Below are 14,366 nucleotides of genomic sequence, written 5' to 3'. Positions count from 1 at the left end.
AATGATTACCGTATTTATCGGCGTATAACACGCACTGGTGTATAACACGCACCCCCATTTTTGAACAAAAAAACTGAACAAAAAAAACTTCATCAGAATCACTGCTATCTGGGAAACCACACACACACAGTAAGACACACACAGTAAGACACACACACACCCTAACCCCCCTTCTCAGGATCTCCCCTCTCTCTCCCTAACCCCACACCGGTCACTTACCTTCAACTCCTGTGTTGGAAGCGTGAGGCGTTTGTCTCGGGTGCCGGCGCTTCACTGCTGAGCGCCGGCACCCGAGACAAACGCCTCACGCTTCCAACACAAGAGTTGAAGTGCTGAGGCAGGCGGCGGCGGCGGCTGAGGCAGGCGGCAGGCGGCGGAGGCTGAGGCAGGCGGCGGAGGCTGAGGCAGGCGGCTGAGGCAGGCGGCGGCGGCCGCCAGCAGAGGAGTCCTGGATTTCTGTCAGTCAGGGGGGCCCGAGAGTTGCCGAGCGGTCGTCTTCAGCAACCGCTCGGCACCCCTTGGGCCCCCCCTGACTGGCAGAACTCCAGGGCCCGGTCGCAGTTGCGACCCCGGTAGTTCCGCCACTGGCTCTAGGATTTATCGGCGTATAACACGCAGGTAGGATTTCAGCTTCAAATTTTAGTTAAAAAAGTGCGTGTTATACGCCGATAAATACGGTATTTGCTTTTTTTTGCCCTTGTTGCAAAATTACCGAGGCCCCAGCGAGATTTGAACTCGCGACCCCTGGTTTACAAGACCAGTGCTCTAACCCCTGAGCTATGGAGCCATCTGCTGGCAACATGTTGCACGAAACCTATGTTGAGTAATTAAATACACTGTGAACTTTTATACAAATGCTCCACAAATGCAAAATAAATCTTAATAAATCTAAAGCAGCTACCTTCCTCCAACAATTCTTGGAAAAGCTAATCAGTGACCGGAAAGGGCTTCCATTCAAATCAACAGAAGCACTTTCCACCAACTGTGGACTGCATTTTAGGGATGCACAGAATGAAAATTCTGGACCGAAACACAGCTATAAGTTGGCTAACCAGATGGTTCCTTTAAAGGCACTCTACTGCTCACAACTGCTTCAGCAACAATAGTTAATGCATTTAGTAAGATTCTTTGCTAGTCTCATCTTGGATTCACTACGTGTACGACATTGTTTAAATTTAATTGCTTTTATGTTTATTATTTCACTTCTGCCCTTATTGCAAAATTAGCCAGGCCCCAGCGAGATTTGAACTCGCGACCCCTGGTTTACAAGACCAGTGCTCTAACCCCTGAGCTATGGAGCCATCTGCTGGAAACACGCTGCACTAAACCAATGTTGAGTAATTAAATACCGTATTTGCTCGATTATAAGACGAGGTTTTTTTCAGAGCAAATGCTCTGAAAAATACCCCTCGTCTTATAATCGGGGTCGTCTTCTAATCAGACCTCAAATAGAGGTCTGATTAGGAGACTAAGATCCAGATCCCCCGCACCGCTGCAGGGGACCTGGATCCTCCTGTCGTCGCCCCCCCCACACACACACACTTACCGGTGCTTCCGGAGGTGAAGTTGGCAGCGGGGGTTTGTATGCGTCCGTCGCAAATACCTTCCCCGACTGTCAGAGATCATTGTTCCAGAGTTCCTGATCTCTGACAGCCGGGGAAGGTATTTGCGACGGACGCATACAAACCCCCGCTGCCAACTCCACCTCCTTCCGGCTGCCGCGGAATGAGACGTCAACCCGCTGCCCCGGCAATACACCAGGAAATTGGAAGCACCGGTAAGTAAGTGAGTGTGTGTGTGTGTGTGTGTAAGTGTGTGTGTGTGTGTGTGTGTAAGTGTGTGTGTGTGTGTGTGTGTGTGTGTGTGTGTGTGTGTGTGTGTGTAAGTGTGTGTGTGTGTGTGTAGGGCATTTCTGGAATGCCTTACACCCCTATATGCCACTCTGGCACTTAGGGGGTTAAAAGGCATATTATGGGGCAGAGTGGCATATAGGGAGGTATAAGGCATTTCAGGAGGCAGAGTGGCGTTAAGGGGGCATTTAATAGTGCACTCTGCCTCCTGAAATGCCTTATACCTCCCTATATGCCACTCTGCCCCATAATATGCCTTTTAACCCCCTAAATGCCAGAGTGGCATATAGGGGTATAAGGCATTTCTGGAGGCAGAGTGCTCTATATAATGCCTTTTAACTCCCTTAATGCCACTCTGCCTCCTGGAATGCCTTATACCTCCCTATATGCCACTCTGCCCCATAATATGCATTTTAACCCCCTAAATGCCAGAATGGGATATAGGGGTATAAGGCATTTCTGGAGGCAGAGTGGCACATAGGGGGTCAAAAGGCATACCATGGGGCACAGTGGCATATAGAGGGTTAAAAGGCATATCATGGGCCACAGTGCCATATTGGTGTGGCAAGCCTGGGGGCAGATGTGCGTAACTGGGGGACAGGTTGGAAAATACAATAGAAAATATAAAAGAAATAAAAACAAAAAAAAAATATTTTTCTCAATCATAGCTTTTATTAAAAAAAATAGTTTACATGAATTAACATTTACTGGTAAAACTTTTTTCCTTTAGGGTCGTCTTATATTCAGGCTTTTTCTTTTTTTCCTAAGTTAATATTCAGATTTTGGGGGGTCGTCTTATAATCAGGGTCGTCTTATAATCGAGCAAATACGGTACTCAGCTAGCTACCTTCCTCCAACAATTCTTGAAAAAGCTAATCAATGACCGGAAAGGGCTTCCATTAAAAGCGCTTTCCACCCACTGCAGACTGCATTTTAGGGACGCACCGAATGAAAATTCTGGACCGAAACTCAAAATTCAGGACGTACTTAGCCGAAACCGAAAATGACTCCCCACACACTTTTTTCATCTAGCGGGTCCCCCTCTTCGGCAGCTACGGAAGTCTGTGTGATGCGTGTAGACAACCTCCGCTGCCGGCACATAGAAGCCCTGATGGAAATGCCAGCAGCGGAGGTTGTCTACGTGCATCGCGCAGATGTCCAACAGCTGCCCCCGCTAGACACCAGAGAGTCTGGGAATGCATTGGTAAGTCGGGGGAGGAGTGGCATTTCTAGGGGGCATAAATCATATCGGGGGGGCAGAGTGCTGCATATATAGGGGCAGAGTGGCATATCAGGGGGACATAAAGCATATCTGGGGGTCAGAGTGGCATATCTGGGGGCAGAGTGGCATATTGGGGGGGCATTTTTATAAGTAAGGTGAATTATGAATTAAGGGAGGGGACCTTAAAATGGTTTTCCAAGTTTCTGTTTCTATATAACCTATTCCGCATACCCCAAAAAAAATGTTAAAATACATGTACTGAACAGTCTTTCACTCTCTGTGCTGGCGCTTGGAGCAGATAAATACCTGCGTGCAGCCGCACAAGCAATAGAAAGGGTTCTTTGTTCATGCGCCAGTAGTCAAGGGGATTCTTACTTTTGGCAATAGGTAGTTCAGCTAGATAAATCTCCAGCTGTTGCATTGTTGCACCTTTCCTGTAGGATCTCATCAAACATATCAAAAAGTGAGGAAGCCTGCGCCTCATCGCTTGTACAAGACTGTTTCCCTGGTGTTGTGGTCGTGGCCTGTTTTATGCAAAATTATGCTAATATTTAAATACACAATTTAAATAAAACACATCTAACAATACAACAATAAATTTGATTCAGGAATACAGTCAAATTACATAAAGACGAATACCAACAGATGTTATGATATATAATGATATACTTTATTAATACCTCTAGCGGTAAAAACAATATATCGAAAAAGGTTACCATAACAAAGTTACAGACAGTCAACAACTATATTCTAATAACATTGTAATAACATATGTACTTAACTTCAGAGAGTATCAGCATACCCAATGACTCCTTTGGTGTTCAGTTTACAAAATGGCTCTAGATACCAGGATCATATAGAAGACTTTAAAGGATTCTTTCAGTAGTTGTTTTCTAATTCTTAGTTACAATACTAGGCACTAAACTAGTCCTAGCTTCTTGGCGCTTAACTAGCCCAAGATGGAAGAGCAGCTTTCTATTTCATACTTTTTCCCTGGCCAACTTTCACAGCTCCCTTAGCTTCTGCCATGCTGCTTCCTTCCTGTCCTTCCAGTCTCTTCTCCTCCTCCCCCGTCTTCCTGGAGTTCCTGATATCCCATTGTTCCTGGTATAGCCCACATGGCTTTTCATGTAGGTAGCCATTATCTATGGTCTTAGATAAACAATAGATGTACACATCACTCACTCTCTAGTGCTACCTAGTGGTAGAGGTAATGCACTTCTAAAACAATAGAAGTATAAACAATAGAACTAATTGATATTGTAATATATGCCACAGTTAGGGGAGTGGTTTATCCAAAGGGAGATACAGATATTACGTCTGTGACGTGAATCACTAATAATGGACGACGCAATCCATGTCCACAACACCTGGCAGTTTCCTCTGTGCTGCATGTCAAGTTTCCTTCACCAGCCTCTGTAATTTCCCGTACATGTTGCTTCTTCACATAAAAATTAAGTTCTTTAAATCGCGGATCTAGTAATGTCGCAATGCACAGAGGGTTAGACTCAGTGTCTTGAAAATGTATGTTAACAGCCTCCAATAGATTTTTTGGCTCTCTTACTAACAGACGCTTTAGTGCTGCAATCAAAGGAATAACTTCAGCAACAGACGCATCACTTGACCTTATATTATTTAGTTAACTGTTCAAATGGAGTGAGAATAGAAGCTGTAACGTCCATCATCATCCACTGATGTGCATTAAATGTTGCTGGCAGTTCGTGATCTGTCATGTACGCAACTAAGATTCTCTTTTGTTCGATTAAACTTTGCAACATGTATGTGCTGTTCCACCACACTCCTTCCAATAAAGGCTCATGTTCATAAACAGAGCACTCCTATCAAGCCCAGAGTCCAGCATGTACTGGCTGCCTGAGCATGATAGGAGTGTGATTGCTAACAGCAATCATACTCATGCTGGAACCTGGACATGATAGAAGTGTGATTGCTGCTAGCTTTTGCTACTATGGCATGCAGGATATGATCACACTCCTATCATGCCCAGGCAGCCAGTACATGCTGGAAACTGGGTATGCATGCACAAGAGTGTAATCGCTGTTAGCAATCATATATATATTTAATATAGCAATCACACTCCTATCATGCACAAGCAGCCAATACATGCACATCACTTACAGCCTCCCTGTGCCATGCACCCCCTCTTACACATCCATGCTATCACACACATATTCATTCATTCACAAACATTTGTACACCCTCCCCCATCCTTACCTGAACAGCAGATCTTCTGGTGCAGCTCGCAGACTTCCGCAGGGGCCGATGTTTCCATCTGCATTGCTCACACTCTCTGTGAACTTCTCTCGTCCCTGCCCAGGGGAAGCAGGAACGGAGCACAGTCATGTGAGGTGACATACATTCACCTAACTCTGCTGGGTTCCTGCGTAATCTGGGCAGAACAAGAGATGCAGCTGAGCAACAAAGAGGTAAGCAGCAGGGCCCCTGTGGTCGTTTATTTATTTCGGTATTTTACCGATAATGCTATTTTTGCCCGATACGTTTTGGTAATCCCTACCGCATTTCAAACAATACAAGATGATAAACGTTCAGATACAATCCCCAACATAAAACAATACACTTACCACACAGATTCTGGGAAGACTATTCACAAGACTTTGGACTGTTTATATGGGAATTTGCACCCCCCTCAGCCAAAGGTACATTTTTAAAGAATATGAATGATGTTGGTCTGGCTAAAGTCAGGGCTCTGTGCAGGCTTGAGTTCCTCTGCACCAAACTTGCCAAACCATGGACAGGAAAGGGCCTTACAAAACTGGTGCCACATACAATTGTCTAAAATGTTATTGTATGCTGTAGCATTAACATTAGCCTTCATTGGAAGTAAAGGGCCTAAGCATACCCTCTTGTTATATGTAGAATTTCCATACATTCCTGTCAATTATAGAGCAAATATTAGAAGGTGTGCATTGCTGTTTCAAAGTGTGTAACTGGAATTTTGAATAAAGAACCCATAAACCACCCACATAAGTATATATTTCAGTAAAACAGACACCCAGGTTACGTTTCTAGGAACATTTGAACAATTTTCATTCGGCCATTTGGCCCTGTGCCTCATTTGGGATTATTTAGCAGCTACCTTAGAATTTGGCCTCCAGTCCCTTGCAAATTTAACTGTATCCATAATCTGCTGTCCTTTCTTTCATAAACACTTCTGTGCAATTTAGTGATTCTTTGCACGGGTTATGTGTTATAGCAGGCAAATCAAGCTCAAAGCGTATTTGAACGCATCTCCAGATCACAGAAATACCCCATATGCATAGGTTTTTGACTTTGTAAAAAAAGTTGCTTGTTGACAGTTGCTTAGAACTTTTGGGTAAATTGTGTATCAATTCACTTGTTTTATTTGGCCCATGACTTGGTTGGTTCAGCCAGGAATCCCTCCTTCCTTCCTTTTTTTTTTTTTTTTTGTTGGGGGGGGGGAATTATGGAACTAAAACGCAGGCCAGTTAGAGGGATGACACTTTCATCTTCCATATTTTGTGAACTTGCGGGCTGCTCAAAGCATGTTGTTAATATTTGAGGAATGAAAGCTTGTTTGCTTTGCCAATTTTTTTTTTTATGCAGCACATACACATTGTACATGGCAACCCGGCTCAGGTAGATGGCCACCTTTTTGTTTTGGGCAGTACATCCTTCCAATGTTTTTATTATATGTATATTTTCAGTTTTCTAAATCCTGTAGTTTCATGCATTCACTATCAATACGAAGAGCGAAAAAAGGTGATCCAAGTTGGTTAGTGCCCCAGCGAAACCAGGTTCCCGATCTTCTTCTAAGGATTGCAATCCATCCGATGGTACATACAGCCCCTTCTTTCCCTCTCAGACTGAAGTCAAGGGAGGGCTGAATCTTACAGGGAGAAGACCCCATAAAGTCTTCAGCCACCCGAGCCAAAAAGTCCTGGCTCTGCTGTGATGAGTGAAAAATCAGAAAAAGCAATATCACATCTTCACACGCAAAAGATTAATAAAAGTATTCATGCACATGGGCAAAATAAATTAAAAGGGCTGCACAAAAATTTCTTATATACCGTATTAAAGGGTTCTCTCCTGGAGATATATATATATATATATAGATATATATATATATATATATATACACACATACAATATAAATCTGTATTTTTGAGATGAAGAATATTTTTAATTTCGTTCCACCCTTAAAACAAACTCCAAACACGGAACACTAACGTGTTGCCTTCATTCCCGCCAAAAACTCGCAACTTCGAACAGATCCTGTAGTCTCGCGACTCAATACAAAGTAACCGCCCCGCGCCTTGCGACATCGCAGGAGATTTCCATATCCATTATCCAGCTAGCAGGGAAAGAACGGACCGAATACCGGGTCCGGGGGGGTGTTATTGGTAACTCACAACGTCGCAGACATACTTCGTTCGCTTCTAAGAACTTTGTCCCGGAAGCCGCGCGCCGACCTTACGTCTTACCGACACGGAATACGGCGGCGCTATACATTACGTGCTCGTGCTTTCCGGAAGCACTCCAGATCGGTGGATTGGGGCATTTTTGTCTGTTTAAGGGGGGAACGCATAGAGGTGTAACCGGAGATGCGCATTCGTGAGGGAACTGCTCCGTCTGTAGTGTCACCGACTGCCTCAAGGGAGGTGTTTTAATAACAGTAAAATGAACGAAGGCGCCAGCCTGGTGAGTTAAATTGATGAAGTTCCAGCAGTGTTTTGTTACTGACCCGTACCGTAAACAGTGCCACGGGTTTTGCCTGTTCAATCACAATAATATATCATAAAGTATATCAAATAATAGTGCGTGTGTGCGGAAATACACGGTTTACGGAAAAGGTTTCTGCAGGGAGGTGTAACTAGAAACATAATATAAATATTGTGCATATTCCTGTTGCTTGTAAACAAATAACGTTGCTATTCTCAGTGGTTTTATTTATTGATGTTACATCGGAGCCCAGATAACCAGAAGCACACATTTGGCCTTTTTTGCCTTGCTACATGAGCATCGGTATAGAGATGTCATCTAGAACATCTGCAGAACAACTTGTCTAAGTTCTAGATGCTAGATCTCCAGGGAACACTTGTTTTGGGGAGGGGGCTTAGATTTGTTTTTTTTGGTGTGGAACATCCCCTTTTTAAGCTATTTACCTTATAATGTACAACTTAGTCAACCAAATTTAATAATGTATAATACTTTTTATGCTAGCTATATTACCTATGGCATTATTGAGATTTTTGGTGATTTTCTATGTTAGCGAGGAGACGGTTATAAAAGCATGCCTATGAATGATCATGTATGCATACATAACATATATTAAATGTCAATGATGTCCGTACAATTTATACCTCCCAGCATTTCAAAATGGCCAAAAATATGCTACTTTTTAGATGGCGCTAGATGAGGAACGTTCTCCGCATTTTATATCACTGTAGACATTGGCACCCATTAAACATTCTGAACACATAATTAAAAAAGGAGTATGTGTTGGGGATGATGGATGGTTATGAACTATGCAGAATCCATAGAGGGCTGCATCAGGCCTGTGGTACTCCACCTTAGATTTGATATCGGTGTTGGGGTTTGTTTGATCGGTTTGCCCTGGGCAATGGGCTTTGTTGTAAAGAGATACCTTTTCAATTTGTTTTTGATTTAATTATGGCCGTCTTTATGATTGTGTTTTGTTTTTATGGTGCTTCATTGTGTTAAACTGTTATGGTCAGGATAGCATACCTTGGGAAGCATATTAAAAACAAAATATTTTGTTTGCCGTATTTATCTTTAAGTTGAATTGCCACCACATTTAAAAAATAAAAATAAATAAAAAAGAGATTCTAGTAAGCGTATTAAGGCTACCGGCCTCCATATCTACGAATATTTATTATTAAAATGTGAAACAAAACCTACAAGATTTCCCTATTACCACAACAACTCTTGTTTTCCAAATCATCCTTTTTTTTGGGGGGGAGGGGGTATAGATGCTTCAGGGTAATGGTGATTTAGGTCTTCAGGACCTTTTAAACTAAAAAACTAGAATATGCTTTGAAGGGGGAAACTTGTCTGTATTAAACACTCTTATGGCAACTACTTGTCTTCTAGTTTAATTGTAATCTGACGTATTTCAGACTTAAGTGCATATTGGATGAAATTGCAACATAACATGTTTAAACTTTTAGAATTTCCATGAAAGTACAGTATAATTTAAAGATAAAGTGTGTTTATATTCTTTTCACAGAGCCGATTTAAAAACGCATACAGATTGAGGTATTGTCCTAGTGCAGGGTAAGTTGTGTTTTTTTTTTTTATTATTATTTTTGCGTGTTGTTTGTCTTAATCAAACAGGTTCCATTAAATATTCATTCTCAAAATTCTTGCGAGAAACCTTTGTAACATTTGAATTAAAAATGCTATTGAACCTTAAATGTAAAATGTTAAAATACTCGTATAACTTACTGTAAGTTATTATAACCCCAAATTATTGGTACTATCTATAGTCTATATGAGAACAGAGGACAGATTCCTTGCTTCACCACAGAGCTTTGTTCATGTTTTTTTTTTAATTAAACCGATTTCCTTTTTTGTAAAATCCATTACAAGCATGTATTGTCCTGCAAGGATCCAGTGGAACAAAGAAGAGTAAATGTTATATTTCTGTAGTGTACCTTCTAGCCTAGATATTGTACTAGAAAGAATCTGGGGTTGATGTACTAGGAGCCATGTTAATGTTTTTTGGTTTTTCTGTAAATTGTGTTGTTTTTGAACCTTCAGCCTAGAAGAGCCACCTGAACTGCAACCTGGCCAAAATGTTTTGTCTGCAATACAAAATTATTTTGATGACTCGGGTAAGAAAGATGTTTGTATATATTTGTATATGTTTTTATATGTTATTGAAAATAAATGTACCAATATATATACTTTTTTTTTTTTCCATAGAAAGTCATATTGAAGCGGATACTCTTGGTATAGGGAACACCTCGACACCTGTTAGCGAAATTTCAAGTAGATTTGCAGTTAGTAGCAAGGTAAGTAACCATCAAATAGAAATAAAATAACTCAAGATGAATTACACTGGAAATGTATCACTATAAGATAAGGTACTCAGTTTAAAGTTGACACATCCATTGATGTGTAGGTTACAAGGTCAACTACACGTGTGACAGTTTATGTTGAAGGCACAAATGTACACCTTATGTTCTGTCACTAAATGCACTGTGGGCAACTATATTCATTGTTTCTATCTTCATGTAATCAGTACCTGTATAGGTACTTAGGTAGACAGAGTGTAAAAGCAGGTTAAAGGAAAACCATTATATGGGGTAAACCGTATTATAATAAAGAGAATAATCTGGGCAGTAGCCAAAGATTTTCCAACCAGGTTAACAGCACATGTTGCTAGCAGTGAAAATGCTATTTTGGTTTATTTATTGGCAAAATTATTGTTAATACTTGTTTACTGTATATGTGGATGTCTTTTGTTCTTGAATTTGTGACGAAGTATGGCTGTGTAGCACATTAGACATGTTTACTCCCTAATTGGTATCTGTAATAAAACTTAAGGTTATGAACTGGTTAACAGCTATTAATTGGTCAGCCTGAAATGCTTTGTTTGTTCTTTGGAAAAGATTTCAAAGTTACTGTTCCGGAGTTTCTTTCCACTCAAGGAAAGACTCACACGAGGAAAGATTTTAGAAGCTTTTTCTTCAGGCAGGCAGGCAGTCAGTGCTTGTTTTTGTGTGATACAAAAATTGTGTGTCCCTTGCACAATTATGAATGAGGAACTATTTTACATGACAAGCAACTCCTAGGAAAAGGGTATGGACATTTAACAGTACTAGGGAAGATGTTTTTTAATGCAGCATTTACTCACAAGATTGTTTTTTGTTATATGCACTAAAGTGCATATGATGGCTGGAGCGTCTCTTTAAATATCAGCTGCAACTGAAGAGCTACAATCGTGCTACAATTTGTTGGAGGGTAACTTATCCCAATTAAGGCTTACATATTGTATGATGATATGGTTTCCATGTAGACCTTTTAGTGATATTTAATTTTTTGCAGTTTTTACGATAATGAGAATGTTTTTTTCTTTCTTTTTTACAGAGATCATCAGTAAATCCAACCTACAGGGCTTCTGGTAACTTTCCAACACCAAAGTCACTGAAATCAGGATTTCAAGATGAGAAAGGTTTAGATTTATAAATAAGCTTACCTGTGCTTCATATTAACATTGATTGATCTATAATGGAGAAATGTTTTTTTATTTATAATTCTTTATCAGTTTTGCTGGATGTTATCTCTTTCAGATTGATTGTAGTACCTAGTAACCACAAAACATTTTTTTAACCCCTTAACTACCAGGCACGCCATAGTTTTTAATGGGTTTTTACGAACTTTGAGCAATTGTTTATTGCTTTCTAATGGTGTTGCTGCAATGCCTCAACATCGAGGCGTTCAGCAAAAGGCCAGAAGATATAGGGGCCCTTTGTGATCTCTCTACGGAGCTATAACATTTGCCTTATTGAAAGAGGTGCACTGCAGCTGACAAAATTTCTAGGTTCATTTTTGGACCATTAATTTTCGGACAACGAATTTGTTTCCGACGAGTTGATTTGGGACAACTAATTACGTGCCCGTTCGTTTTGGACCTAAATTGGGTACTTTTAAATTTTTTGAAAATAATTGTTGTCCAATGCCCACATTTACTCTCACTCGCTTACACTCTCATTTTCTCTCTCGCGCTCTCTGAAATTCTCCCTGCCTTCTCCGCTGTCCACTTGCAATGAAAATTCTGAGCTTTTGCTTTGTTTTTATTTGTACGAATTAACCAAATATGCAAATTAATTAAGTATGAATCTGAATGCACAAGTCTGTACACTAGCACAAACTTTGACAAAGGCTGGCGGTAGAATTAGTGCATCGGAACAGTTAAAATGCCAGCATTTGAAATACTCAGTGGTGTCTAATTTTCAAAAATATATGGTTTCTTTGTAAATTTATAACTGAATGATAATCTGTGTGGGAAATTTTTTTTTACATCGTTGGCAAAGATTGGTGGTAAAATGGCTGCACGAGAAGTATCAAAATACCTGTAATGTGCCCATAGAAACTGATGCATTATAATCTAATGGAACACCAGTTAAAATTAAGAAGCTTTTGTCGGCGCTATTCTTTTTCTCTGCTCCAGTCAAAATTTTGATTGTGTTACGTATGTTTCTAATGTTTACTTTTATACTGGGCTTGCTGCTCCATCCCAAGCTCTGTTGTGTTTCTCCTACAATTCATTGTTACACATTGGCTAAACACAGAGTGTGAGTCATGGATATTGAAAGTGCGGGACATCATTGCACTGTTGTATAACAGTGAATGTCAGAACAGGGTAGCAGTTGAATATAAGCAAAAGATTGAAAAAAAAAATGTTAAAATATTTTTTTGTTTATTCTGTTTCAGTCCATCGCCCCTTTACACCGGCACATAAATTACAAACTCCTTCTTCAGGAAATTGGAGCAACATTCAGAAGAAGAGTTTACCATTGGCTCAAACTGAACATAAGGGCAGTGCATCTGAAAGTGATTCAGATGAATCGCATAACGATGTTAACTGTGGAGCAATATTACTGGCTCCAGGGGAAGATGCAACAAACAGAGCTCCAGATGTGAAAGGCCCTTTAGATTTGAGCACCAAATTTTACAAAATTGATGGATCTGTTATGCATGACCATGCTAGCCCAACCATCAGACTTCCCACAAAAAAGAGGTAAGCATTTTGTGTGTGTATTGTATTATTATTATTGCTTATGGACAAGACATCAATAGTATATTTAACTATGTTAGTGACAGCTATGTATGTGGTACAAGAAAGTTTTGTATTATTGTTAATTTATAATATATTGACGAGGACATCAGTTTATTTTGTTTTCTTTTTGCACTATATGACATATAATTTAAACTGATATACTTCATATATTTATCCTTCCTGACATGTTTTTTTTCTTTTCTTTTGTAGGTTAAGTTTCAGAAATGCCACATTAATGAAAGAAGGGGGTTTTGCACAAGATGATGCTTTAAAATTAATGAGTGAGGGCACAAAAAATGCGGCTGCCCCTGTAGAGAAAACTTGTACTGTGGACAGTTTGTATGTTAATCTACTTATTAAGTATTTTATTTTTTTCAAATATCTTACAAATTAATCTTCACATAAAATGTAACCTGAAACCTATTGATGTTGAATCTCACTGTCTCAAATATTGGATATTGCATTCCACTACACTAATCCTGATGTAATGATACAGATACAGATTAACATTATATATGTGTAGAAATTTACCACATTTGTATACCATAGCAGCAGCTATTTTAACTTTAAGATTAACACGGTTATATCTCTCCTTTTGCCAAAGTTGTTTTCCTTTCGTTTGTAAGCGTTTGTGCTCTTTATATTTTTTGTTTTAGCCGATGCCATATGCAGGTGTTGCACTTGAGATTGTTTGTTTTAACTCCTAGTACTCCTCTGTAAAGATAACATGCTCTTCAGGTAGTCATGATATGTGATGGCAAGATTGCATCATTTATCTGTTACAGAGGTGCTTTTTGCTGTAGGCCCTAAAGCTAGAGAGGATGTTAATTGCTCATCTGGCTAGTAGCGATAGCAGATCATTTATTGATAGCATGGAAGAAATATACATATTTTAATTTGAATTGCTTTTCAGGCATTCAACAATTGTCCCCAACCATCCAGCTTCCCACTTTATACAAGATGAAGAAGAGGAGGAATTTATGATAAATGAAGAAGACAGCTGTGTTTTAGATACATGGCTTGGGGTGCGTGAGTCAAATCCTCAGAAAGGAGAGTCACAGTCAAAAAGAGTTGCAGCTAAAAGTGAAATACCATCTCAGATAGCTCATGGAAAGAAAGACACCACTGTTAAAGGCAAACGGAAATATCAAGTACAATCAAGTGCTCAAAATAATGATAAACCAGCCAAAGAAGACATACCCCCTGCAAAACTGAAGCGTGCCAATAAACTGACCAACGTAACGCCAGACAGACATCTGGTATTGAGCAAAGATGAGCAGTTTGGAAAAGCAGCAAACACTTTGACCCCAGAGTCAAGGCGAAAGACGCCAAAAGGCAAGCAAAAAAACTAATATTAAATGTAATTTAATATATTATTAATGTAACTTAAAAATATTTTATTACATTTGTTGGGGTAACTGGGTTAATCTGCATTAAACTTTACAGAAATACTCACTGTGAAAGCAGAAGCCAGTATAAGTTTCTGTCT

At 39.9% G+C, this 14,366-nt stretch overlaps 1 protein-coding gene and 2 non-coding genes across 3 annotated transcripts; 1 reads left to right on the top strand and 2 right to left on the bottom strand.

The window, feature by feature from the left end:
• Nucleotides 1-714: 714 nt before the first annotated feature.
• Nucleotides 715-787, bottom strand: TRNAT-UGU (transfer RNA threonine (anticodon UGU)). The gene has a single exon. It is a non-coding gene; the product is annotated as a tRNA-Thr (tRNA).
• A 441-nt stretch (nt 788-1,228) lies between these two features.
• TRNAT-UGU (transfer RNA threonine (anticodon UGU)) lies at nt 1,229-1,301 on the bottom strand. The gene has a single exon. It is a non-coding gene; the product is annotated as a tRNA-Thr (tRNA).
• A 6,173-nt stretch (nt 1,302-7,474) lies between these two features.
• Nucleotides 7,475-14,229, top strand: LOC128489765 (uncharacterized). The gene is made up of 8 exons (XM_053461770.1): nt 7,475-7,770; nt 9,320-9,366; nt 9,853-9,926; nt 10,018-10,106; nt 11,185-11,269; nt 12,532-12,838; nt 13,088-13,216; nt 13,791-14,229. The coding sequence occupies exons 1-8, from the start codon at nt 7,750-7,752 to the stop codon at nt 14,227-14,229; spliced, it is 1,191 nt and encodes a 396-aa protein (XP_053317745.1). The 5' UTR covers nt 7,475-7,749.
• Nucleotides 14,230-14,366: the final 137 nt, after the last annotated feature.

The sequence above is a fragment of the Spea bombifrons genome, chromosome 1 (genome assembly GCF_027358695.1).
Source record: "Spea bombifrons isolate aSpeBom1 chromosome 1, aSpeBom1.2.pri, whole genome shotgun sequence".
NCBI lineage: Eukaryota > Metazoa > Chordata > Amphibia > Anura > Pelobatidae > Spea > Spea bombifrons.
Note: the sequence above shows the minus strand (reverse complement) of the source record. Positions and strands in the feature narration are given on the sequence as shown.

Coding starts and splice junctions, on each gene's coding strand:
- LOC128489765 (XM_053461770.1), top strand. CDS start 7,750: ATGAACGAAGGCGCCAGCCTG. Junction 9,367..9,852: donor AGGTATTGTCCTAGTGCAGG/GTAAGTTGTGTT, acceptor TTGAACCTTCAG/CCTAGAAGAGCCACCTGAAC. Junction 13,217..13,790: donor ACTTGTACTGTGGACAGTTT/GTATGTTAATCT, acceptor ATTGCTTTTCAG/GCATTCAACAATTGTCCCCA.